Here is a 25,489-nt window from a genome sequence, read left to right as displayed (position 1 = left end):
AAAAGAGGCAAGAAAGTCAGCAGAAAAATCAGGTAAAGCTTGACCAACAAGCAATGATAAGGAGAATTTTATTCTGTGTTACCTATGAAATACAGCTTTAAATATCAGTCACTCACCGAAATTTGTGATTAAAAAAAAAAAAAAAAGGCAATGAGAACACTTATAGCCTCTATGGGCTGCGTTGTGTGTTACCCTCTCAGCAGCTTTCATTCTCAACTATATTTCTTTCTCCGACACATTCATTCTCCCCCTAGGCTGAACCCACCCTACTTGGCTTTTGAACAAGCTCAGGAACTGCCTGGCGGTCCAGTGGCTATGACTCTGCGCTTCCAATGCAGGGGGCTTCGGTTTGATCCCTGGTTGGGAAACTAAAATCCCGCATGCCACGCAGCATGGCCAAAAAGCTAAAAACATTTAAAAAGTAAGCAAGCCTGCTCCAGTCTGTCCTACTGAGCACAAGGCACGCGCTTCACCCGACTCTCCTCCTCGGCCTGCTCTCGGCCCGCTCTCGGCCCCGCCCCACCCCGCCCCACCATCGGCCAGGCCCCGCCCCGCCCCGCCCCGCCCCGCCCCACCATCGGCCAGGCCCCGCCCCGCCCTCACCCTCATGGCCGCACAGGCTTCTGTCACGCGGCCTCCCCCACCAACCCGGTCCCAGCCCTCCACTCCCAGTCCACTCCCGCGTGGCACGCAGGCACGAAACTGCATCTGCTCAAGTCGCCAACGACTATGTACTAAATCAAACAGATTCTGTAGCCTCCCTTGAACCTGACCTCTCAGCAGCACCAGACACTCTTGGTGTGTCTCCTCTGTGAAGACTGCCACCCGCCCCGTCAGGTGACTCGGGAACGCGTGACTGTCCCGAGGCGGTGGCCTTCGAGCATCTCCTCGTGTGTTTCTCTGCCTGCACCAGTCCTCCTCCCCACAACCCTGATGCACTTCCAGCCTCACCTCCCTGAAAGACAACCGCCATCGCAGGGGACAAACCAGAATCCTGGGGGGCACCCCTGCCCCTTCTTTCTCCCTTCCCACACCAAGTCCTCCTCAGGGCTGCAGAGTCTGCACCCTAAACATCTCTGAGCCCACCCACTCCTCCCCATCTTCATCATAATTACTCTCATTCGAATGTTTTCACCGCTTGGTTGGAATACAATCCCCTTTTCTTCAACTTATTAAGTCAAACTTCTCAACATGTAGCACCCTTTCCCCCACTTTCCCCACCCTTAGGGAAAGACTGACTACAAGTTGCAAGCAGGTGCTTGATCAGGGCCCTCCTCAATCTCCCCAGCTTCATCGAATGCCATACCCTCCAGGCTTCCTCCTCTTACCCGGCCAGCTCTATGGCAAAAGGACAGAGCCACGCGAAGCACTCTCTTCAGTGTTCAAGGCAGTGCCCAGCACATGACAGATGCCCCCCGAACATTCACTGAACGAATGTGCAAGTGAGTAAGTGAGCACATAAGGAAAAAGGCCAGTCACGGGCAAAACACTGACAGGGGGATCTCTGGGCAGTGAGATGACTGTGATGTACATTATTCTTTATACTTAGCTCACAGCACACTTTCTAAAGCCAAACGTAAAATTATACTTTAAGTACTAGGGCTAGACTCTACTCTGCCAGTACAATTAACTGAATGCTGTGTATATGTTTTGAAAAAACACTTGTTAAGTGCTCCATAACTGTCTGTTATAGGAAATTAATAAATATTTAAGGACCTTGGTGCTCAACAAAACTACTCATCATCAGGAAAATGCAAATCAAAACCACAATGAGATACCACCTGGCACCTGTCAGAATCGCCATCCTCAAAAAGGTAAGCGACAGCAAGTGCTGATGAGAGTGTGGAGAAAAGGGGAGCCTCGAGTATCACCGGTGGGGATGCAAAACGGTGCGAGCACCACGGAGGGCAGCACGGAGCAGTACGGAGGCTCCTCAAAGAGTGAGACAGAGCCACCACAGAACCCAGCTGTCCTGTCTGGGTACATGCCCAGAGGAAACGAAAACAGGATCCTGAATAGAGATCCAAACGTCCATGCTCACTGCAGCTAAGACATGGACGCAAGCTGGGAGTCCACAGTGGGTGGGCGGATGCAGACGTGGCACCCACACCCAGTGGGGTGCTGCTTAGCCCTGAGCAGAGGAGGGGAGCCTGCCATCTGCAAGCACACAGCTGGCTCCTGAGGGCGCTGCAGTGAGTGAGGTGAGCCAGACAGAGAAAGAGAGACACTGGGTGGCGTCACGTGCACGCAGAATCTAAAGAGCAGAGTGGGGGGCACCAGGGGCCGGGCCAGCCCCCGACTACAGAGTGAACAGGTCCTGGGGGTCTAGTGGCTATGGTTAATGACACCGCATCACAGGTTTGGAAGCTGCTGAAAGTAGATCGTAAATGCTCCCAGCAGAGAGAGGGTAATGATGTCGAGTGGTGAGGGGTCAGCTGCCAGTATGTGCGTGTCGAATCAACACACTGGACACCTTAGACTTCTACAATCCCGCCTTCCCGGGGGCTCAGTGGTGACGAATCCGCCTGCTGATGCAGGGGACACGGATTTGATCCCTGGGTTGGAAAGATCCCCTGGAGGAGGAAATGGCAACCCACTCCAGTATTTTTGCCTAGGAAATCCCATAGATGGGGGGCCTGGTGGGCTACTGTCCATGAGGTTGCAAGAGTCGGACATGACTGAGCGACTATATATACCTCAATAAAGCTGGAAAAATTTTATTTCAGGCACCCTGGTCAGATAACTATCCTAGTAATATAACTGTACTGTGTTTGGCCAACGATTTCCCCAGTAACTGAAGTTTATGAAGAGAATTCCTTTCTGAATCTGCAAAGATTAAACAGCAACAAATCTGTCACCATATTCTAGGAATGATACCAAATTAATTTCATTTAAAAGCTCTTCTTTTAGTTAAAAAGTCACGCAGCTGTAACATTCTTGAACTATGTAAACGATATCAAAGAACACGATACACAGAGTAAAAAGTGAAAGGCACACACTCCTCTCGCCCACACCCCAACACCACAGGCAGAAGGAGCCACTGCTAACAGTTTGCGTCTCTCTCCCCGCAGACCTCTTCCTGTGTGTCTATACCCACGTGCACATGTGCATACTGACAGAAACAGCGTTTTAAAACCAGGTATAAATCACATCACATTATACATAATGTGGGCGACCCGGTGCTTCTCTTCGTAACTCGTGCGCGCTTTCTGCCTCGTTCCCTTAAACAGCTCAACTACGTGGCAGGACACTTCCACCGCGGCCCTTCCCAGATGAACTGCCCCCCACTGTCACCCCCCAGGAGCAGCACTGATGCAGCCTTCTGTGCACTTTCAATCTGGTTAGATGCCACCAAAGTGCCCTCTAAAAAGGGCACACCAGTGCACACATCCAGTGTGGGGGGAAAAGAGGGCTCACTGCACACGTCCCCACAAATACTTGTTGCTCAAGTCAACACACGGTGGGATGCCCAGCACCACGGACCAAGCAACTTCTCGAGGATGTGGAATCTTAAAACACTCATTTGAAGACAAAACTGTGGTTCTGAGAATTTAGCACAGGACCAAAACAGATAAAGTGACAGTCTTCTCTGCAGATAATTATCTATTTTTTAAATGCCTCATTTAAGAAAGTATCTTTATATCTGGATTATGCTCAAAGTAAGTTGATCTAAACATCAGGGTTACATTTTATTTATGGGAAGTCCAAGGTATACGAGTTAAGCAGATGTACTCTCACAGTTAAAATGACATGATTTTTTTTCTTAGATTATAGTAGTGGCATTTAAAATTTTTAATAGGCAAGAATTAGAAAAAGCATTAACAAGATGAATATGAAAATATCTCCCAACTTCCATTTTGGTAAAAATGGTGTAACCATTCAAAATCAATCAAGGTCTTTCTTCCGACATGTCGGACAGCGGGGAGTGGGTGCTATTCCGGTCGATGATCAGTGGTCTGTTCTGGAAACAGCGGGACGGCTGGCTGTGTCTCCTGCCTTGTGTGTGAAGGAGAAAGGGGCACAGGATAAAGAGGGCAAAGAGCAAGGAATGCAAGCGCACGGGCAGCAGCGTTACTCCGTGAGGCCCACGGCAGCCTGTAGGGAGGTGGGCACTGCGAACACGGCCAGGCGCCAAGCCTGACACAAAGCTGTTTCTCTCTGATGTTACACAGAAGTGGCGAGCTTCAGGCAAGGGCACAGGAGGCGGGAAGGAATTCTGCAGCTGCCAGGAATAGCAAGGCATCACTCCCACCACGGAGCCCTGGAACCTGCAGCTCAGAAGCCATCACGCCTGAGACACGCGTCTGTCTTCACTACAAAGTAAGCTCTCAAAGGACACGGATCTCTGATTGTCTGCTGATCCCCCCAAACCACCTGGAACAGTGCGAGGTCCTCAATGAACAGCCCTTGGAAGAAGCGCACGAAGCAACGGCGTGAAGCTAGGAGGCCCTGTGACAGCGTCCCGAAGCAAGGGACCCGCGCACGGCTGAGAAAAACAAGCACTTTTATCATCTACTAAAAACCGTGTATTTATGTACTGGCTGCACTGTGCGGCACGCAGGACCCCAGCTCCCTGACCAGGGGTCGAACCCACACCCCCTGCAGTGGGGGCGCACAGCCCCAGCCACTGGGCCACCAGGATATCACCAGGAGTCACTTCTTGGAAGGCTCGTTTCTAGGCAACCTTGATATTTCCTTCCCCCTTTCTTTCCCGAGGTTGCGCCTCAAGCTCTGGGATAGGAGGACCCTTTCTTCCTGGAGCCCGCAGCCCTGCTGAGGGCCCAGAGACACTTGCCGGCTGCCTCTCCACTTCGCTAACCACTGCAGGACCACAGAGTAACTCTTTGTATTGCAAAAGACACCTGTAGCTAACAGTGTACGTTACAACGAAACAAAATCAGCAGAAAAACCTAACAAAACTATTTTGAGTGAAATTATGGTTAACTAGACTCTGTACCTGGCTGTGTGTTCTTCCCAACAACCTTAGAGCAAAGGGGCCGAGGGCGTACCTTTATGGAGGCAGCTGCGTAGAGCATGTCTTCCAGGGTGAAATGGCAACACTGGTTCAAATATTCTTGGCAAAATTCTTGGATCAGCTGCAGGTTATAGAGGCTATCAGCCAAAGACATGGTTTCTTTCAAGCAAATGTCTTCAGATAAGAAAAGAACAAGGATTAATTTTGATAATACACACTTTGGACTCACTTTATAATTAGTAGCTTAATACCAGCACACCACTACGCTAGAATCTGGTCATCTCTCTCTCTCTCACACACACACACACCTATAAATGTAGCAGTCACTACACAGAAAGACTTAAAAACCAAGCATTCCTTCACTCAACTAATGCCCTCCTAGAATGACATAAATGTTTTTCTTAAAAAAAGCCTTCATTACTTATTAGATATTACCATCTTAAATATGTTAGGTCTGTCCACAGTTGAGAAACATTTCACTGGAACACTTACCCTCTAACCTGACAACACCAGGACAGTAAAAATGAATAAGGGCAGCGAGCGCGCAGCCATCCGAGCCGTCTTTCAACAGATTTTCTACCAACGGAATGCAAGGCAGTTGCTTGAGCAAGGTCTGCTCCTTCCTGTAACGAGCCTACAATGTAAAAAAGAGATGAAAGTAAGTACTTCAACATACAGGAAAGACACAGTACCATAGGTCCTGTGTCGTAATTAAGTGTACGTCAGCAGAGACAACAGCTACTCAGCCACATCCTTCTCTCCTGAACAGCACTACTAGACCCATCTTTGCCAACAGCACTACGGTTCTGAAGCTGAGTGCTTAACAGAGCACCACAGGGCTCATTTATGTGAATTCACTTAGCCCAAGAATTTAAAAATAAAAGCATCACAGAATGGATTTTGGACATTTGAAATGTCCAAATTATCAGTCCTGTGGCTCTGAAGATGATAAAATTTGCTTTAATGTTAGACTTAACTTAGACGGCACACTCTTGTGTAAAAAGATTAAGACTGGAGCTTAAAGACTGAGGAATCATCAGCGTCAAGGACAGCCAGAGGAATGTGAAACTACTCCTAAAGGAGGCCTTGCGATACGAACCGTCACTCTGAGGAACTGGAATCAGACCACAAAGAGATCCTGGCTTCTCATCTGAATGCTGGACAATGCAAATACAGTGTAGCACTCTGAAACCGAGAAAACCCTCCCGGATGAGGTTTCAGTAACCCAAAACGGAGCAAGTATAAGGATTTCTGCTCCCTCTCAGAAAAGAAGAAGCTCTTGTTTCTTAAAGACTGGCTGGTGCGACTGATACGAATCTGTAAGACAGCTCCCTAAAAATGAGACCTGCTGTGAAACTGAGAGTTTACGAGCAGATTCTTAAGTCAGACTAAATACCTGGGCTCAAATCCTGCTCCTGTCACTTCTCAGCTCTGGGATCTTGGACAAGTAACCTAACCGCTCATCTCTTGGTTCCTCATCTGTGAAACGGGATAATCACAGCGCCTACTTCACAGGATGTGGAGGACTAAGGCAGATGGTGGAGGACTAAGGCAGATGGTGGAGGACTAAGGCAGATGGTGGAGGACTAAGGCAGATGGTGGAGGACTAAGGAAGATGGTGGACGTCAAGTGCCATGTACACACGGGCACACAGCGAGCGGTCACCAGAGGTCAGCTGTCTTCAGCCACGAAAAATCATGCTGAAGACTTAATGGAAACGTACACTGAACTATTTCAATACAAGATTTATAATCACAGTGGTCAGTGATATTTAAAAACAGGTTTTTTTTAAAGAAATCAAAACTAATTTTTCCTCTATCTAAATCATCATCTCTATTTCATAATTAAAGTGGAATTATGAAATATAATACTCTGGTGAGAATAAAAATAGAAAAATAACTTACTGAAAGAGACTATTTGGTGGTGAAGTCAGATTTCCTTTAAATGACTTCCCCTAGAAAAGCACACACATTCAAGGGTGACTATTCATTCCTATATCCCCTCACTGGCTATTCAAGAACAAGGTTCATGAACATTTTCCCTTGTGAAGAATTCCAGAGGAGATCGTTCTTATGAATCAGCAGGGACTATAGTCCGTATTTAATGGTAGAGCGCACCGATATGCAAAAAGGCCGCATCCGTGCACCACAGAAATTCTTGTTGATTTTGTGTTATGTAATCGTTAGTAAACATCCTCAGTGTGCTGCTGGCAGACAGTTCAGAACTCAAGCAGGAGAATCAGGAGTGAGGGGGAGTGGCAGCCGGGGCCTCGCCAGCCTTCCGCTGCCCCTCTGGCTTCCAGACCCCCCCAGCCCCGCTTCCTCGGGCCGGGGAGAAACAGAATGCGGCCCCTGCAAGCGCGCCACAGTGGCTGGCTCCGTGCCAGACGTCCCGGACCTCCAGGGCCCACGGCCGGAAGTGGCCGGAGCCGAGCGCCCAGGTCACGGAACAAAGGCCTGAGCTGTGTGCTGTGCTCTGCCGCGGGGCGGGGCATGAGCACACGCGCGCGCGCACACACGCGCGCACAGCTCCCCAAGGCTGCGGCCACGAGGCCTGCGGTCTGGACCAGACCACCCACGGCTTGAAAGTGGCCGGCCGCAACATCTTCCTGAGGATTACATCCTAGAAGGCCTACCAGGGAAACCAACTTTCAATCTTGAAGTCGTGTGGGTCTCCCAGAACTTCTGGAGCGTGCTCGGCACTTTACAAACGCACCGCTCTTTCTACAAAGTGAGACATCTGGCATTTAAGAGGGATTATCTTCGATCTTTCAACATTGTGGTGGACTTCTAAGTTACATGTCTGTTTCTGAGGGTGAAAAACACTTAAGTGGTCGAACCCCTGGAGTTCACCCTGAAAGATCAACTCTTGTAGTCAAACCAGAACTGAATCTGTTAACAGTTTAGATTCAGTAATGAGAGGGACACAGAATCTGCCACTTTTTAATTACACAAACAGTATCCTCTATAGGTCAGGCCAAAAGGAAATGATTCTTTCAAAAAGATGACTTGATAATACAAATAATTTACATGTGCAATTCATACTCACTTCTACTGACATTATTAAAACCAGTGCAAATCTCTACCCACACTCTCCTTACCTGGTTACTTATGGTCTGCAAGTGGTGACGTACTAGTCCACACTTTATCTTTAAACCACCTAATCCAAATTTTGGCTAGATTTTTTTGGGTCTTTCTATTGTGTGCTATGATCAGAGACCTTACAATCCAATCTCCACTTGTGACTGATGGAGTTACATGAAATGACTGTATCAGCAGGACATGGGAGAGTGAGCTGAAGAAGCTGGGCAGACTTACAGGAACCAGTTTCCAAAACCATTTGGAAGGAGACTTCAGAGGAGGCAGCAGGAGAAAAGGGAAAGGGAAAGGGAAAGTACATCAGCATTTTTTAAAACTAACAAGTTATAGTAAAGTTTCTGTTAGTGGAGCTCCAAATTTACAGTTCTCAAAACACTTTTAAACTGTTAATACTTGAAATTTTAGCTTAAAATATAGAGTTTCCTCATGATAAAGACCACCACCTTCTCCCCCCAACTCGTCTCCCAACATGGATATGTGTTTTTAGGATACCCTGGACCTGCTGCATACTTTGGCAGCAAAGAATTTTATTTCACAGCTCTGGAATCACACATCATATTAAAAAATACAAAACATAACACAAGAGGGAGTAAAAGACTCTAGGGCTGGACTTGCAACCACTGAAATCCTTAGACATTAGGAAGCCGAGTCTTTGTCCCAAAAGGAAGAGAAGACTGTTCTGTAAGTGCGTAAGAGCAAACAGCAATGCAGAATCGAGCATGATGGTGGTCTCCCTTAATGGTGCAAGAGTTCCTTTCAGTTAACAGGAAAGAAGAACAGTTGGCAATTCCTATCAGTTAATATTTTCATAGAGTTTCTAAAGCAAGTAGCTACTAACACAAAGAATATAAATGTTATTATTTTTACTATCCAGGGGTGTCTCAAAGAATATACTTTTATGTCTTCAAGAAGGTTAATTTAATAAACTCACAATTTCAGATAACTGAATAATCTGTGGTTGTTTATATTTCCTAGAACCGTTTTTTATTTTCTGGGGGGGGTGGCAGCCCTAAATAAATATTTTTTAAAATGAACCAAACTAAATGGGATCTGAGTTAAAATTTGTACTAAACTTTTATGCAGAAAGTTTTTCTTACAGAAATTAACAGTAAAAATAAGACTATTTGGAAAAATAACCTAAAAAACATATATTCAAGAACTTAAAAAATCTGAAAAAGTCATCTCAAGAATCAGAAAAATACCAGCTTCCCACAAAGAGAGAACATTTCCAATCAAGTTTTCTTGCTGCATCAGGAAGAGTAACCTCAACACTTCGGTCACATGTATCTTAACCTCTCATTCAACCAAAGTCTCTGGCAGCTGCGTCTGCAGGAGTCTCGAAAAGCACACAAGCAGGGCAGGAGGCCCTGGGAATGTGTCTGGGTTCCCAGTGACGAACAGCAACGTCAAAACGGGAGTCTTCCTGTTTTTGATACTAGAAGAATCCATTGCATAGAAATTACTAGGGATTATTCAAAACAGGTGGTAAGCAAAGGAGTTAGTCTATAGTTCTTGTAAAATATTCAGTACTTGAATTTTTTACTGATTCAGAAAACTATGACACAGCTCCCAATGATTGGAGCTGGGAAATCTGAACAAGTTAACACCACAGACTGGTTGTAACCCCAGGACACACACATACACAAACACACACACAAGTCCAGACTGCTACAAATAACTGACTGAAGGATGTACGGAAGCGGACAGGACACAGTGTCCCTTAGAGGAAAGTTCCAAATGATACAGGGGCTCGACCCTTCAGGGAGGGAGCTACCTTCTCTCTCCTGCAGCGTGGGCTGGACTGAGTGACCCACTTTCAAAGAAAACAGTGCTGATGGGGGAAATGGAAACTTTACAAGGAGGGATGCAACTTTAATGAACGGAGTGATCACGTGGACACCATCAGTGACGAGCTGTGTTCATGTCCTGCGCTCCCTGATGCGAAGTGATGAGGCATGAAACCACCTCTGTGACGTTCTTCTCTGAAAGCCCACACACCAAAGTCTCATCACGAGACCCAGGAGACAAACCCCAATTCAGGGATGCCGGATAGAACACCTGGGCAGAACACAAACTGGTGGGCTCTAAAGAAAGCCTGCGGCTTAGTCAGTATTAACACTCCACCAGTGTTACTTTCCTGTTGTTGACAAAAGGGCCGTGATTACAATAATAAGATGTTAACCTTGTGGCAAACTGGACAAAGCTGTACTATCTTTGGGATTGCTCTGTAAACTAAAATTATTCCTCAATAAAGTGTATTTCAAAGATAAATACACACAAAATTAGATGAGGGTTGTCAAAAGGTACAAACTTCCAGTTAGTTATAAGATAATTAGTAGTAGGGATGAAACACACAACATGGTAATTAACCCTGCTCATGGCACATATGCAAGCTGTCAAGGTAGATCCCAAGAGCTCTCGCCACAAGGGAAAGCGTTTCTTCTGTTTCTTCAATGCTGTGTCTCTGTGAGGTGACGGAGGCTCACTAAGCCTGCTGCGACCCTTTCATGATGCGTGTAAGTCGGACCGTGACACCGCATACCTTCACCTTATACCATGCTCTGTGTTGGTCAGATCTCAATAAAACTGGGAATGAACAAATGAACAGGTGAGTAACTATGGACGGAAGTATCTGCATTTAAAAGAAGAATCTATCAATTCATACAGATAATAAAGAGATGATAGACTGATAAACAGATGAGCTCAGATTTGCTCACAGTACCCTAACTAACAAACATGGAAGAAATGATGGAGATAGAAAACTACCATTTCGTAGCCACCACAGTAACTGAAGCAGGTGTCATCTATAAATGCTAAATCTAGGATGCAGGGAAATGCTGAAGAGGAACAGGGTATTTACAGTCTCAAAGTGTCTCCTCTCAAATTACTACAAAAGGAAAAATAATAACCATGCAGTCAAAACAACCAAACTATATCAACCAACTGATCAAAATTATTTTCATCTAATAGGGACAAATGGCTATCATGTGCCTCTGGATACAATCTTGTGAGAAGGATACACCTTACGTCCTATTTCAGTCTTAAAAAGAATAGCTTAATCTATCTGCAAGGAAATGCCAGTAAAAATATCAAATTGAAGGATATTGTATGAAAATGCCCTGTATTCTTCAAAAATGTTAAGGTCACAAAAAAGAAAAGCCGAGGGACGGTTCCAGATTCAAAACGAAAAAGATACACAATTAAATCCACTATATGATCTCAGCCTAGATCCCAGTCTAGAAAAAAGCATAAAGTATCGATACAATTGGGATGACTGACAAAACTAAAACGCAGGCTCTAAGTCTGATCAAAGCACAATACTGACACTCAGTTACCTGTCCTGTGGCTGTGTAAGTGAACAGCTTTGTTCTTAGGAAATACGCACCAAAATATTAAGGGGTGAAGGGCCATGACATACGCAACCTTGTTTCAAATGTTTCAGAAAAATGTATACACACGTATGTTTGTGCGTGCAACACATAACACAAGGGCACACATGCAAGCACAGGAAAGGTTACAAGATGTTACAGAAAGGGCATACAGGGTTCTAGCAGGCAAAGCTGGCAACTTTTCCTAAGTCTGAAATATTTCAAAATAAATGTCCTTAACTTAGCAAGTTCTATTAAGTCCACACCAATCCAAATCTTTGTAGGGTCTGTGTCCAAATGCACAAGACTGATTTACAAAGCTGTTAAATCTGATTTTTACAGTCCTCTTACACAAAAATTAAAATCATGGTATTAGGTTATCTAACTCATATATAAATTACTTCAGAACAAATCATCTTTATAAAATATTCCTTGGAGAAAAAAAAGTCATGGTACCATCTCTGAATTTTTAAAATATTTAAATATATACATACACATGAAAGTTTATGATAGCCAACTACTATTTTCATTAACCTTTCGAGTCCCTTACATTTACTACATGTAATTTGAGCATCACTTTAGTAACAGAATTTAGGAGCCACTCATCCAAACTTTGAGTTTTTGCAGACACGGGAGATAAGGCCCAGGGTAGTGAAGGGCCCTGGGAAGGGCAGTGGCAGGACTCTCCTGACCAAGACCAGGGCCCACTTCCCACAGCACTCGGGACAAGCTCCTTAGGAGAGTGAACACTGGACTTCAGGTCGCTTAACCCCTAGAGATTGTTAAAGTAGGGCTGCCAGATTTTGCAAATAAAAATACAAGATGCTCATGCAGCTTACACCAAAAAATTATTTCTCTGAAATTCACACTTTAGAATCAAAAGGAGTAGCAGAGGCCAAAAGAGAAACCTGAAAGAAAATAACATCAGTAACCTGTTTAATCAAAATATGTTCCTAGGACACTATTTAAAACGCCTCCCTCTTAAAGCACCGCCCAGTCCAACAATCAGGAATAGATGGTCAGACGATGGTCTAATCATCTACTGAAATGGTTTTGGAATTTAAATTTTGGTCCAACACTAATAATATACAGTATAAGTATCCCTCAACAGAGTATGTATTTTACCCAGAAGATAGATGCAGAAAGAAGCTTCATAAAATGAACGCTACTGAACGTCTGAGCAGAGAATCGCTGGACAGGACAGGAGATCAGACAGTCCCCATCCAGCAGCCCAGGCTCCATCCATGGGGGAAGTGACAGAGCCCAGGGCTGGGCACCTGGCTTCTGCCTTGGGAGCAGGAGCTGAGGGGGCAAAGGGCACGGCAGCCTCTTACCCACGGTACAGCAAGGAGAAAGAGCAAACCACTTGACCTCTCTTCCCTAAAAGGAGCAAAGGGTGAAGCATTTGCTTTGCAAGAATGAAAATCAAGAAGAAAATGATTCTGTTTCTAGCCATACGGTTCAAATGCTGAAACTCCCACTGACAGGTAAGAGCAAGACTCCCTAACCGCATCTGCGTTTGGCCATGTGTCTCTTCATGACAGCTGTGCGGTAAGACGCACGAAATGAACAGCTTCCCACACATCTTAACAACGGGAACAAGGATAAAATTCATTTGAAAATGAAGGTACTGAACCTAACACACAGCACAAATCAATCTATGAAGCAGAAACGGACTCGCAGACACAGAGAACTAACCTGTGGTTGCCAAGGGGATGGGGGGCGGAGGGGTGGCCTAGGGGTCTGGGGCTGGCAGATGCAGACTATCACAGGCAGGATGGGGAGGAACAAGGTCCTCCTGCACAGCACAGGGGCCTGAGTGTGCAAGATCCTGTGATGAACCATAATGGAAATGATAGAAAAAGCGTGTGCCTGTGTATGACGGCGTCACCGTGCTGTACGGCAGGATTTAACACAACACTGTCAACCAACTTCAGTAAAAAATCAACATGAAAATAAAAGGCAAGAAAAGGAAATGAAGGCACAAACGCTGTGCTCGTGCTGAGTAAGAACGCGCAGTAAGCCAGATGCCTAAGTGAGCTGCACCGGTTCCCTCGCTCACTCGCTCAGCGAATCCTGGCTGTGAAGTGTGCAAGCGCAGCTCCATGGGACCAAGCGCCAGGAAGTCAGAGCGGTGCCCAGCTGTGTATGGACCCCACACAGTGTGTCTTTCTTAGAGGCCAGCGAAGGGCAGGAAAGCTCGGCGTGTTGCAGCTCACCGGGTCACAGAGTAGGACATGACTTAGCGACCGAACACCACCTCCATCTGCAGCTGACCGGAACACAGAGCGATGTTTGCATAGAAACGACGTTTACTGGATCCTCTGTGATCACAGAAAGCCGTATAGCTCCTAACGTGCGTGAAGCACCACAGCGCCAAGCCACTGTCTGTGACCAACGGGTCTCCACGGGGGCCCTGGGACTCGGGATGGTGCTGAGCCCGGCTTCTGATCAGAGCCAGGAGCAAGACAGCAGGAACAGATCTGTCCAAGGCAGGGGTTTCTACCCCTGAGGGAAGGGGCGAGCGAGGGGGGCAGTCAGGGAAAGGGCTGGGGACCTGGTGGGGCTGGGCGGGGGAAGGCAGCGGGGGGTCCCACCTCCACTGGGGAAAGGTCGGCCGCAGGAGCAGGAGGGCGCGAGCGGGCCAGGGCGATCCCAACATCAAATTCAGGCAAGGCTGCTGGTCTTCGGCAGAACCTTCCTAGCAAGGCTGGTTACACACAAACCGGCCCTCCCTGCCCCTCCTGTTAGAGCATCAGCGGCCAGCGGCCTTTGTCCAAAATGAAGAGAAGTGCAGCATAATAATGAAGATGCTCAAAATAACCCAAATGGAAAATGAAGTCTCTGAATAACAGAACTTCTTATACCTCAACTGAAATGCTGGACAGTGAGTTTCAAGGGCTCTCCCTATAACATATTTTAGAAAGCGTAAGATATACTATATTGCAGGAAATATACTTTAGGTTTCAGTACACAACAAACACACAAGTCTTCGGAGAAGAAACCTCTAAAAGCCTGTTCAAGAATTTTTAAATAATAAATCCACAGCAGTGTTTCTTCTTCCTTCACAGAATAACCATGTTACAGCTTACAATTCCCAGAATAATTTTAGAGGCTGGTCTTATTACAAGTCATTATAAGGCTGATACATTGGAAACTGTTTTCTTGCTTCATAACTCTACCAAACAAAGGCAGAACCATTATTTCTGCCAAAAGAATTTGCTCAGAAATTGAGCTCTAATCATTGACAATCTTCCCTGAACACCATCATCCAGCTGACCTCCATTCGGCACTTCTGCTTGCCCGGCAGTCACGGCAAGGCTCCCTAGGGCACAGTTAGGACCACCAAAAATGATCTGATGAGCACAGCCATGAACATTTCCCCAAACAGCACACACCTGTGAACACAGGCGCTCATAAAGGCACTTTCCCCCCCTTAGGAACATGTATGTACCTTTTGACCTCCGAGAGTTTCCACTGCATGATGGTCTTTCAATTTCTGTTCTTGTTCCATTATATCCTTCAAATGTTCATTTACCTTAAAATATAAAAACATTAATTTTAATTTATAGTCAAATATAACAATGAAATTACACGTACCTTAAAATGCCTGTGTTCAGGTCTCTGATGTCAAATATCAGTGCCACTCAAATGAACAGAACTTCATTTTCTCAACCAGAGAAAAGTATTTTACAGTATTTACAGGTGTTTAAATTAATTCGTTACTTTACCAAATGCTTGTTGAGTACCTACTACATGTCAGGGGCCAGCTGGAGCGCCCAGGAGAAAGGCGCTTGCCAACGTCAGCACTTGCCAACCTCAGCGCTGATGCTCGCCATTGCTTCGTCACTCAGCCACGCCTGACTCTCTGCGACCCCACGGACCGCAGCACACCAGCCTCCTCTGTCCTTCACCATCTCCTAGAGTTTGCTCAAACTCACGTGCATGGAATTGATGATGCCATCCAACCATCTCATCCTCGCCTGCCCTCTTCCCCTTTCGCTTAGGAAACAAGACAACTATTTTTCTGTAAAAATTTTCACAATCTCTTTTAGGACTAATAAGTGAAAACTATTTTCCTCAAAATTAATGTTTTCATTATCAGTAAAAGACACTTTGTTTGGATTAAATTCTTAACCTGTGATTTCCTATGCATGTCCCTGGATCATGAGTGGGGTTTAGAGTGGTCACAGGTCACAGTTAAAATACATGAAAAAGTTTTGTATATAGGAACTTCTCAGAGAGAAGGTCTAACTTATCAGATTGCTCAAACAGCCTATAATTCAAGGTGACTAAGAAACAATCTGTTGAGTGCATAAAATATTTCTTGAGAATAGTTTTGATAATTTTGGATTTTGAGTTACTGATGTTACAGTCATTCCAACAACAATAAATAAATGCTCAAATTAACTAATAATGGCAATCTAGAAAATATGAATGCCATTATCAACCACTGTAACTAAATCAGCAGTTTTTAAAATTCTGCTGCTTGAAATTCAGTTCTGTGCTTAAAAGAAGGACTGATGGGTTTTAACTTATGGTGACTTGGTCCCATCACTCCACGGGAAATAGACGGGGAATCAGTGGAAACGCGTCAGACTTTTATTTTGGGGGGCTCCAAAATCACTGCAGATGGTGACTGCAGCCATGAAATTAAAAGACGCTTACTCCTTGGAAGGAAAGTTATGACCAACCTAGACAGCATATTCAAGAGCAGAGACATTACTTTGCCAATAGAGGTGCATCTAGTCAAGGCTATGGTTTTTCCTGTGGTCGTGTATGGATGTGAGAGTTGGACTATGAAGAAGGCTGAGCGCCGAAGAATTGATGCTTTTGAACTTTGGTGTTGGAGAAGACTCTTGAGAGTCCCTTGGACTGCAAGGAGATCCAGCCAGCCTATCCTAAAGGAGATCAGTCCTGGGTGTTCATTGGAAGGACTGATGCTGAGGCTGAAACTCCAATACTTTGGCCACCTGATGCGAAGAGTTGACTCATTGGAAAAGACTCTGATGCTGGGAGGGATTGGGGGCAGGAGGAGAAGGGGACGACAGAGGCTGAGATGGCTGGATGGCATCACTGACTCAATGGACATGAGTTTGAGGGAACTCCGGGAGTTGGTGATGGACAGGGAGGCCTGGTGTGCTGCAATTCATGCGGTTGCAAAGAGTCGGACACGACTGAGTGACTGAACTGAACTGAAACTTGGTTAACAGTTACTAACAGTCTTCTCTACCCATGACTCTACCCAAAGCGTTACAAGGAATTAACAACACACAGACTTGCTTTGGTGTGTGAGGCTACTGCTCTGACTCAGAATCCCCCATTCACAAGCTAGGACTTTAATAATTTGTTGGTATCCGTGAGCCTCGGTTGCCAGTTTGAAGGAAACCTACTCCATGCGTGGTTTGGGGGATGACGGCTCTGAGACGGCCCCCAGTGACCCGGTGAGCGTGGGCAGGGCTGAAAATTTGCTTCAGACCCACCATGGTCGATGTGCTCGCTTCCACCGAGGGCACGAGCTCACTGCGGTCTGCACTGAGGTCAGGGTCCCAGCTTCCCAGAACTGGCAGAGCCACGGCCTCATCCAACTGCCTCGAGGCCTGGAAGCCAACGAGAGGCTGGCGAGGCCTGCAGCCCGACTCAGGTCTGCCACCTGCCAGCTTCCCTTTCCTTCTCTAAGGCTCAGCTTTACGGCACAAGCCTTTCTAACGACATTATTTATTTATGGTCTTCACATGTCACTCAAGCAAACCTAAAAATCATCTAATTGGCAATATGAAAAACTTATTTCATTCCTGCATGCAAAAAAAGTTTACGGAGCGCCCACAGAGCACATTCCCTGCTCGGAGTGCTCTGAATTTTGTACGAGTCTGATATCAACTCGGTTAGTCATAAACTGTTTAACGATGGATATTGCGGAATACATGAAAGCTCTCTCCACCATTTTAACTTTAAGTCTAAAGGGAATGGGAACTGGTGAGGCTGCGTGACTTTAATTCTCACTTTGACTTAAAACAAAAGAGTCATGGAGTCTGTCTTAGTCTGATTAGGCGGCTACAACACCACCACCAGAGGCAGGTGGCCTGTGAGCACCGGAAACCTATTTCTCAGGTTCCGGAGGCTGGGAAGTCCAAGGCGCCAGCAGACTGGGCCTGGCGAGCCTGGCCCCTCTTCCTCAGAAGGGGTGAGGGGCGCTCTGGGGTCTCTCATGAAGAGAGCAACCCTGCTCCCACGTGAGGGCCAGCCTTCAGGACCTCCGAACAGCAGCACACTCGGGGCACGATGTCACAGCCAGCTCTGTGGGAGCAGACTTTCAGCCCAGAGCAGGGAGGCACGGCGTCCATGGCTCCAAGACCGCTGCTACCCAGGCACACCCACCTTGTTGATCCAGTACGTGACGGCGTCCTCGATGTCGTAGGGCAGGTCTGTGGCCTGGAAGAAGGCGGAGTACTGCTGCTCGCAGGCGGCCACCTTCTCCACGCTGACCATCTCCACGGTGTAAGCCATCATGAGGGTGTCGATCATGGCCAGGTGAGCGCTCTGGAGGCAGACGGAGAACGACCGTCAGCATCCCACTGAGAGACGGCTGCTTTCAGCATCCCACTGAGAGATGGCCGCTTTCACACTGTTAAGCGTCACTACCACTGCCCAACAGACGGGAGCGGAACGAAAGGTTAGGAACAATAAGCCTTGATAAGAGAGCATAAATGGTACCCACAGGCCGGGGTGAGCTCAGGTAGCCCAACCAGTTTATCACTCCGATGCTCACCGAGGATCTCCATTCAAGGCGCTCATCATCTCCTACTCAGAGGAGGCTCCTTGTCCTGCTTTTCCTGGTTTTGAGAAGGTCACGGTCATTTACTCAACGAAACGACTGCAGACTTCAGCGTCATCTCTGAGCAAGCTCTCTCCTCTCGTCCACAGGGAGCCAGCCATGTACAGACTCCACTCCTCAACTGTCCCTCGAGTCTAGCCTCCTTGTCTGCTCACCTCCATTCCAGCTCAGACTCCACCACTTCTCACCCCTGAACAAGGCCAGTAACCCTCTGCTTTTCCTGGCTGCAGCTTTTTCCCCACCCTCTGCATCCATCACAGGACTGCTTTCCTTTGCTGCTGTTTTTCATGAGCGGTGGTTTCATACAGAAATGTTACCGCACGGCGGTGGGGGGGGGGGGAGCGGTTCTTAAAATTTCCCAACATTAGGAAGTTCTTAGTCGAAAGCACCCTGTCGCCCTCCTGCTCCCCAAACAGCGTCCATGGCTTGGAACGTATTCTCACCAAACACTGGACTCCCCGCCGCCCCGGAGTAGACACTCGCACTGCCTCCTGCCCTGCGGCGCTGTAAACACACCACCACCCTGCATTTCTCCAGGGAGGACTGTCACTGCGGGGCTGCTGGGCCCAAGGGCAGCCACATGTGCAGTTCTGAGAAACCATCACGGATCTGCTCGTTAGAAGGGTGGGGCAGCTTCCATCCCACACCCCCCGCCCCCGCAGTGTTGCCAAGGGTGCCTGTTTCCCCACATTTTTGGTCCATATTAGACATCATGCACTTCTTATCATCTGTTATCCAGTCTGGAAGTTAAAAACCTCCCCTTGTTCAGACTGCACATTTCTCTGATTAATGACGATGGGCCTATTTTCATATGTCTAGCAAATATTTGTATTTTTCCCTCAGAAAACTGCTGGCTGATATCTCTGGCTTACATCTCTCTGTGAGATGATCACCTTTCCTTTTTTATTTCTTGATTTGTAAGATTTCATTATATATTAGGTGTCATTTCATCATCAAATACCTTTTTCCAGCTTATCTTTGGACTTTCTACTTCATTTGGAATGTAATATTATATTAGGAACCAGAGATCAAATTGCCAACATCCGTTGCATCACAGAAAAAGCAAGAGAATTCCAGAAAAACATCTACTTCTGCTACACTGACTACGCTAAAGCCTCTGACAGTGTGGATCACAACAAACTGTGGAAAATTCTTCAAGAGATGGGAATACCACACCACCTTATCTACCTCCTGAGAAATCTGTATGCACACCCAGAAGCAACAATTAGAACCAGACATGGAACAACAGATTGGTTTCAAACTGGGAAGAGTATGTCAAGGATGAATAATATCACTCTGCTTATTTAACTTATATGCAGAGTACATCATGAGAGACGCTGGACTGGATGAAGCATAAGCTGGAATCAAGACTGCTGGGAGAAATATAAATAACCTCATATATTCAGATGACACCACCCTTATGGCAGAAAGCAAAGAGGAACTAAAGGGCCTCTTGAAGAAAGTGAAAGAGTGGAAAAGCTGGGTTAAAACTCAACATTCAAAAAACGAAAATCATGGCATCCGGTCCCATCACTTCATGGCAAACAGACGGGGAAACACGGAAACAGGGGGGGCCTTTATTTCCTTGAGCTCAAAAACCACTACAGACGGTGACTGCAGCCATGAAATTGAAAGACAGTTACTCCTTGGAAGAAAAGCTATGACCAACCTACACAGCATATTAAAAAGCAGAGACATGACTTTGCTGACAAAGGTCTAGGTCTAAGCTATGGTTTTTCTAGGGGTCATGTATGGATGTGAGAGTTGGACCATAAAGAAAGCAGAGCGCCAAAGAATTGATGCTTTTGAACTGTGGTGTTGGAGAAAACTCTTGAGAGTCTCTTGGACTGCAAGGAAATCAAACCAGTCAATCCTAAAGGAAATCAATCCTGAATATTCATTGGAAAGACTGATGCTTGAAGCTCCAATACTTTGACCATCTCATGTGAAGAACTGACTCACTGGAAAAGACTCTGATGCTGGGAAAGACTGAAGGTAGGAGGAGAAGGGGACGAGAGAGGATGAGGTGGTTGGATGGCATCACTGACTCAATGGACATGAGTATGAGCAAGCTCCGGGAGTTGGTGATGGACAGGGAAGCCTGGCGTGCTGCCGTCCATGGGGTCGCAAAGAATTGGACATGACTGAGTGACTAAACTGACTGAACTGAATATTATACTGCAGAGAAGGTCTAAATATTGAATATTTACTTGGTAAAACCTGTTAATGTTCTCTTCAATGCCTGCAATTCCTCCCAAGTTTACAAAAGGCTCCACACCCCCCAAGAATATAAGAATACTATGCTTTTTTTAAAATATTACCTTAAATCCATGTGGAGTGACTTCTGAAGATGTTATAAACTGGGGACTAGTTATGTTTCCAAATCAGAGATGCCACCATCTCATACTCCCATAAAGTCGGCCTCATCTTCTGCACTGTGAAGTCTAAACTCCTTAAAAAGGGGAGCACGCTTGACTAGCTGGCTCCACCTCTCAGTCCAGCTTCGCAGCCGGCATCTCCTTCCCCTGTCGGCTCTCCCTTTGGAGCAGCCGCGGCAGAGCTCCGCTCTCCCCACGCCAGGCGGCCTCCCGCACCCCCACGTGCAGGCACGTCCTGCTGCTGGTCCGACTGCTGCCCTCTGACCCCCTTTCCAGCTCGCTCTTCCCACAGAGGGAGGCCAGCTCCCCGCAGAGTGCTGTTCGCACGCTTGTGAAATCTGCTTCTTTTCCAGTTTTACTGAGATGTTACTGACACAGCACAGTGTGTGAGTTTAAGACTGGACACGCGACCCTGTGAAATGATGAGCACAATAGACTCAGTGACACGTGTGCTGCGTCCTGACCCACTACCTGAAGGGGCCACAGGCCACAGCATCTTCACACAGCTCCTCGGACGAGGCTAGTGAGCAGCTGGCTGAGGACCACAGACTGGCTGGCCGCAGGATGGGCACTGGCTCCCTGGTGAGACAGTGAGACCCCAAGGGCAAGGGCATCTTCGGAGGTACCTTCGCATTCCCTGTACCAGACACAGCGCCTGGCAACAAACAGGGGCTGCAGGAAGGAAAGGAGCTGACCTACTGCTCACTGTAATGAGGGAAGCGTGAGCTCGACTCTGGAGGTTAGGACCTAGGTTTGACTCGGAGGTGGGGGCCAGGGCACTGGACACTCAGCAGTGTTGACAGGAGGGCAGGGGCCTGTCCGAAGCTGCATGCTTGACGACGGCCATCAGAAAACCAGTGGTGACTCACATGCTGCGCTGAGTACTTTACTGACATCCCAGCTTTTCCATTTCAAATCTGTTCTGAAGTAAGACTGGAGATAACACACACCTTTTATCACCCTTAAAGCGCAGAAGGAAGCATCACTCACGCTCTTCATGTGAGGAAGCTGAAGCTCCGAAGAGCAAGTGGCCTGTCCAATCCGTGTGCTCCTTCTACTGTGTCATGCAGCTGGCAGAAACTAAGTCAGCCAGTCAGGCAAGAAAAATGCTCTGGAAATGGTAAACAGGCATCAGATGCAGGAAAGAAGCGCAAGCATGACCGTCGAACTTCAAGCCGTGTTTTCCCACACTCTGCCTCCCTTTCAGGCTGCTACTGTCCGGGGACCCTGGGTCTTCCCTCAGACTCAGGGGGACTCGGTGTCCACCCCGTGCACCCTTCACGCAGGGGTTTACGTGTCCTCTCCATTCACCTGAGCTCCAGGGAGCAGGTCCCGTCTCTCTCACCTCTGCTCCCAGCACGAGGGTTAAGAGGGAAGCCCTGAGTAGGAGGATTTGACAGCATTCTAAAGCATAACTCTTCTGAACAAAAACGTGGAAAAACATCTTGAGAGCTGTAAAGCCATTCACGTCCTCTTCACTAAGACTGTTTCTCTTGGCAATTTATTCCACAGATAAGAGTTTAAGAGAGAAAAAAAGAGCTGCGTGAATGAGACTGACCGTTACTCAATCACAGGCAACAAGAAAGGGAGCAATGGTACAGCCACAGTGAAGAGCTCACGCTCTCCTACGCTCTTTAACAGCAGGAGGAAATGCGCTCCACACAGTACTGAGTGCAAAGAGCAGCAGCGTTCTGTAATGATGTTCACAAGACACCCACGCACATGGGCAGACACACGAGTGAGCACACACATCTTGAATACACCCGTAATACACATGAGAGGAAGAGAAAGGAAAAGAATGAAAGTAAAACCTGCTTAGAAACGACCTTATAATAACATGCAGATCATTGCATAGAAGTATAGTCAGCAATATATTTTCAGAACAAACTTCATCTCACTGACTACTTCAAAATATTCCTAACTTCAAGAACAAATTAAAAAAATATGCCACTACTTTGTTTACAGATATCTCCATAAGATGTTCACCCACTTTTAAACTAAGAATCTTCAAATCTGAGCATGATTTTTTTTTTACCCCTTAACTCTATAATATGTGGAGAATTTAAAAATTATGTTTAACAGAAACTGTATACACGATGAAGCTAGAAAAGGTCAACAGTGAAAAGTGAACGGCAGGCTACCCATCTGGACTGATTTATGTCTCTAAATACACACATTCCATTTTTTACCCCAAGAATTAAGGTCAAATAGCAACAGCAGCAGCCCGCACTGACAGTGGCTCTCCAGACAGCGTTTCCAGCGGCGCTGAGCCGCTCTGTCGCCGAACCTGCGCAGGTCAGAGCAGGGAACCGCCGGCGCGCGGGAGAGCGCCAGGGGGCGCCCTGCCGTCTGGCTCAGCCCAGGCGCCGGCCCGCGGCCCGCGGCCCTCTGGGCGCGGCCGGAGGAGGGGGCCACCAGGTGGCAGCACAGAGCCCGCGCGGGAGCAGCGGCAGGAGGCCGGGCACGGAAGCAAAGGCAGGCGCTTCCTGCGTCTCAGTGAAAGGCGAGGACAGGAGGCCCGCAGCGCACCGGGCCGCTAGCAGCTTCCAGAGCTGGGTTACAGGGTCACGTTACCTCCGACCGGTGGAGTCTGGACAAAAATCAGTCACATGCGTGTATCAGAAATGAAGGTCACGGCCGCTAAATGAAGCGCACTGAAGTGCTGCTGGCGAGATGGTTGTAATGAGCCTCACACATTAACGAGACCCAAGTTCTACTACTTCTCGGCTTTCGATACCCTTTTACCAGGTGTAGCTACCGGCCTAAGAAGGTGTTTCCTGACCGGAACTCCGGCCCGGGGCGCAGCGCCAGGGCCCGGGGTCCACGCCCCTGCAGGGACACGGGGCCGGCAGGCTCCAGAGCCGCAGGCGCACGGAGACCCGGCACGCCCGCTCTCGAGACGGCGCGCAGCACCCCCGCGCGCCACCCCAGGGCGTCGAAGCCAAGTCCCATTCAGAAAATGAAACTTCACACGTCGCTTATTTATATAAACAAGTTTACCATAATTTTCATTTATCCTTGACTTACACAGCGACACAAGGAAAACAGCACTTAAAGCCCTACTGAGATACCACTTCCCACCAGGAAGGCTGTAATTACAGCCAGATGACAGCAGCCTCCGGCGAGGACGGGGGCGGCAGGAGCCCTCGCGCTCCGCGGCCGGGGCGCCGCACGCGCAGCCGCCGCACGCGCAGCCGCCGCACGCGCAGCCGCCGCACGCGCAGCCGCCGCACGCGCAGCCGCCGCACGCGCAGCCGCCGCACGCGCAGCCGCCGCACGCGCAGCCGCCGCACGCGCAGCCGCCGCGCTGGACGAGGAACGAGGCGCGTCCACACAGAGGCTCTGCACAAACATCCACAGCAGCGTTATCCGTAGTGGCCAAACGGCCATCAACGGACTGGGTAAGCAAAAATGATACATCCATGATATTCTGAATGGAGTGTGCCCTGGTAAAGACCGACAAGCGCGGGAGCCTGGTAAACAATGCTGAGCAAAATGCGCCAGGTACACGCGGCGCGCCCGCGCGCGCACACACACACGCACACACTCTCTTACTCCATTTATATAAAACGTCCAGAACGAACCACTATAGAGACACAGAGCAGGTCAGGGGCTGCGAGTGCTGGGGCTGGGGAGACAGTGCTTCTTTCTGATGAGACTGTCCTAACAGGGACTGTGGTCACACTTACACCGCTGAGTACCCCAAGCCAGCGCACGGCACGCCCGGAACGCACGCACTGCACTCTGCAGCCACATCGCAGCCGCTACCCCCTAATCAAACTAACTCCTGACGCTTCCCTGCCTCCTTCCCAATGTAAACACCTCATAAACCACCTCAGCTCTGAGGTAGGCTGTTAGCCATATCCATGTGTTTGCAAAGTGTCCTTAGAAGGACTTCAAGGTGAAGCGACACAGAGTTTTCTAGACAGCCTCGTATTTTAGACATTGTTAAAAAGTGAATTAAACGTTTATTTCCATGAGCTTGCTTTCTATATAACTTTAAGTAGGAAATATTTATGTATGAACTGATGATAAAAGTAAATATGCTCAAGTAATTCTAGTTTCCTCCCACAGATATTTATGTTCACTTTCTTAAGGCACTAGCTCACTGGATAAAAGGCATACACAGTTTACTTGAAAAGATGATCATTTATGATTTTTCTTAGATAAGCTTAATTATTTTAATAGCTAGAATGAGACATAGGTTGCTATAGTTGGTATGAGAATAGAAATTTTCCAGAATAAATTTCCAATCATAGTGTCTGTCCTCTTGTATGACAAGATCCTAGCACACCAAAAGCTCAGCCTGTCGTGGGAATCCCCAAGCAGTCAGCAGGCAGAGCTCGGCACAGTCACTTCCACAGCCCTGGTTCAATTCCTGGCCAGGGAACTAAAATCTCACAAGTTTAAAACGAAACAAATAACAACTGGCCTATCAAAAGTAGGCTAGTCCTAGGGGCAAAACGCACTGGCCTTCAAACAAAGGCAGGGTACCACTGAGCAGCCCTCAGACAGAGGGAGGGGACCGCCGGGCGGCCCCCGGACGGAAGGAGAGGACCACTGAGCGGAGAGGGCTGAGCTCTAACTGCAGCAGGATCGGGGCTGTCCCAGGGACAGCGATGCTGCCTCCAACCTCCAACCTGGACGAGCCACAAAGGGGGCGAGCGCTCTGCTACACCGCGGGGAACACAGGCACACCTGGAACCCTGGCGAGGGCGGCCCCGTCTGAGAGCCGAGCCCCCACATGCATTTGCTTGTGGCCACACTGAACTGGCACTGCTATCTCACCCAGGCCCTCCTGGTCAGACATGTGAAGAGAGAGCCAAGGGTAAACA

At 47.7% G+C, this 25,489-nt stretch overlaps 1 protein-coding gene and 1 long non-coding RNA gene across 9 annotated transcripts in view; one reads left to right on the top strand and one right to left on the bottom strand.

Annotated features, from left to right (window-relative positions):
* CAMSAP2 (calmodulin regulated spectrin associated protein family member 2) overlaps positions 1 to 25,489 on the bottom strand; it is a 96,419-nt gene that overhangs the window by 18,823 nt on the left and 52,107 nt on the right. For 5 of the 7 annotated variants that reach the window (XR_009595775.1, XM_015099407.4, XM_027976003.3 and 2 more), the window contains 5 exons: positions 17,820 to 17,981; positions 14,896 to 14,979; positions 8,293 to 8,325; positions 5,468 to 5,609; positions 5,010 to 5,149 (listed from right to left, as the gene is read on the bottom strand). Coding sequence is in view for 6 of the 7 variants with exons in the window: in XM_015099407.4 (XP_014954893.2) it covers positions 5,010 to 5,149; positions 5,468 to 5,609; positions 8,293 to 8,325; positions 14,896 to 14,979; positions 17,820 to 17,981 (561 nt within the window). In the remaining variant the exon portion in view is untranslated. The remainder of the gene's footprint in view (positions 1 to 5,009; positions 5,150 to 5,467; positions 5,610 to 8,292; positions 8,326 to 14,895; positions 14,980 to 17,819; positions 17,982 to 25,489) is intronic. The other 2 variants (XM_027976005.3, XM_042229320.2) reach the window with 2 other exon arrangements.
* Positions 600 to 6,889, top strand: LOC121816071 (uncharacterized). 2 transcript variants are annotated; one of them, XR_006055538.2, is made up of 4 exons: positions 600 to 1,442; positions 1,694 to 1,814; positions 3,072 to 3,139; positions 4,173 to 6,889. It is a non-coding gene; the product is annotated as an uncharacterized LOC121816071 (long non-coding RNA). The 2 variants fall into 2 exon arrangements; XR_006055537.2 differs by having other exon boundaries at positions 3,231 to 6,889.

Source organism: Ovis aries, chromosome 12 (assembly GCF_016772045.2).
Source record: "Ovis aries strain OAR_USU_Benz2616 breed Rambouillet chromosome 12, ARS-UI_Ramb_v3.0, whole genome shotgun sequence".
In the NCBI taxonomy this organism is placed as follows: Eukaryota; Metazoa; Chordata; class Mammalia; order Artiodactyla; family Bovidae; genus Ovis; species Ovis aries.
The sequence above is the reverse complement of the archived record's forward strand: the minus strand, read 5'-3'. Positions and strand labels throughout refer to the sequence as shown.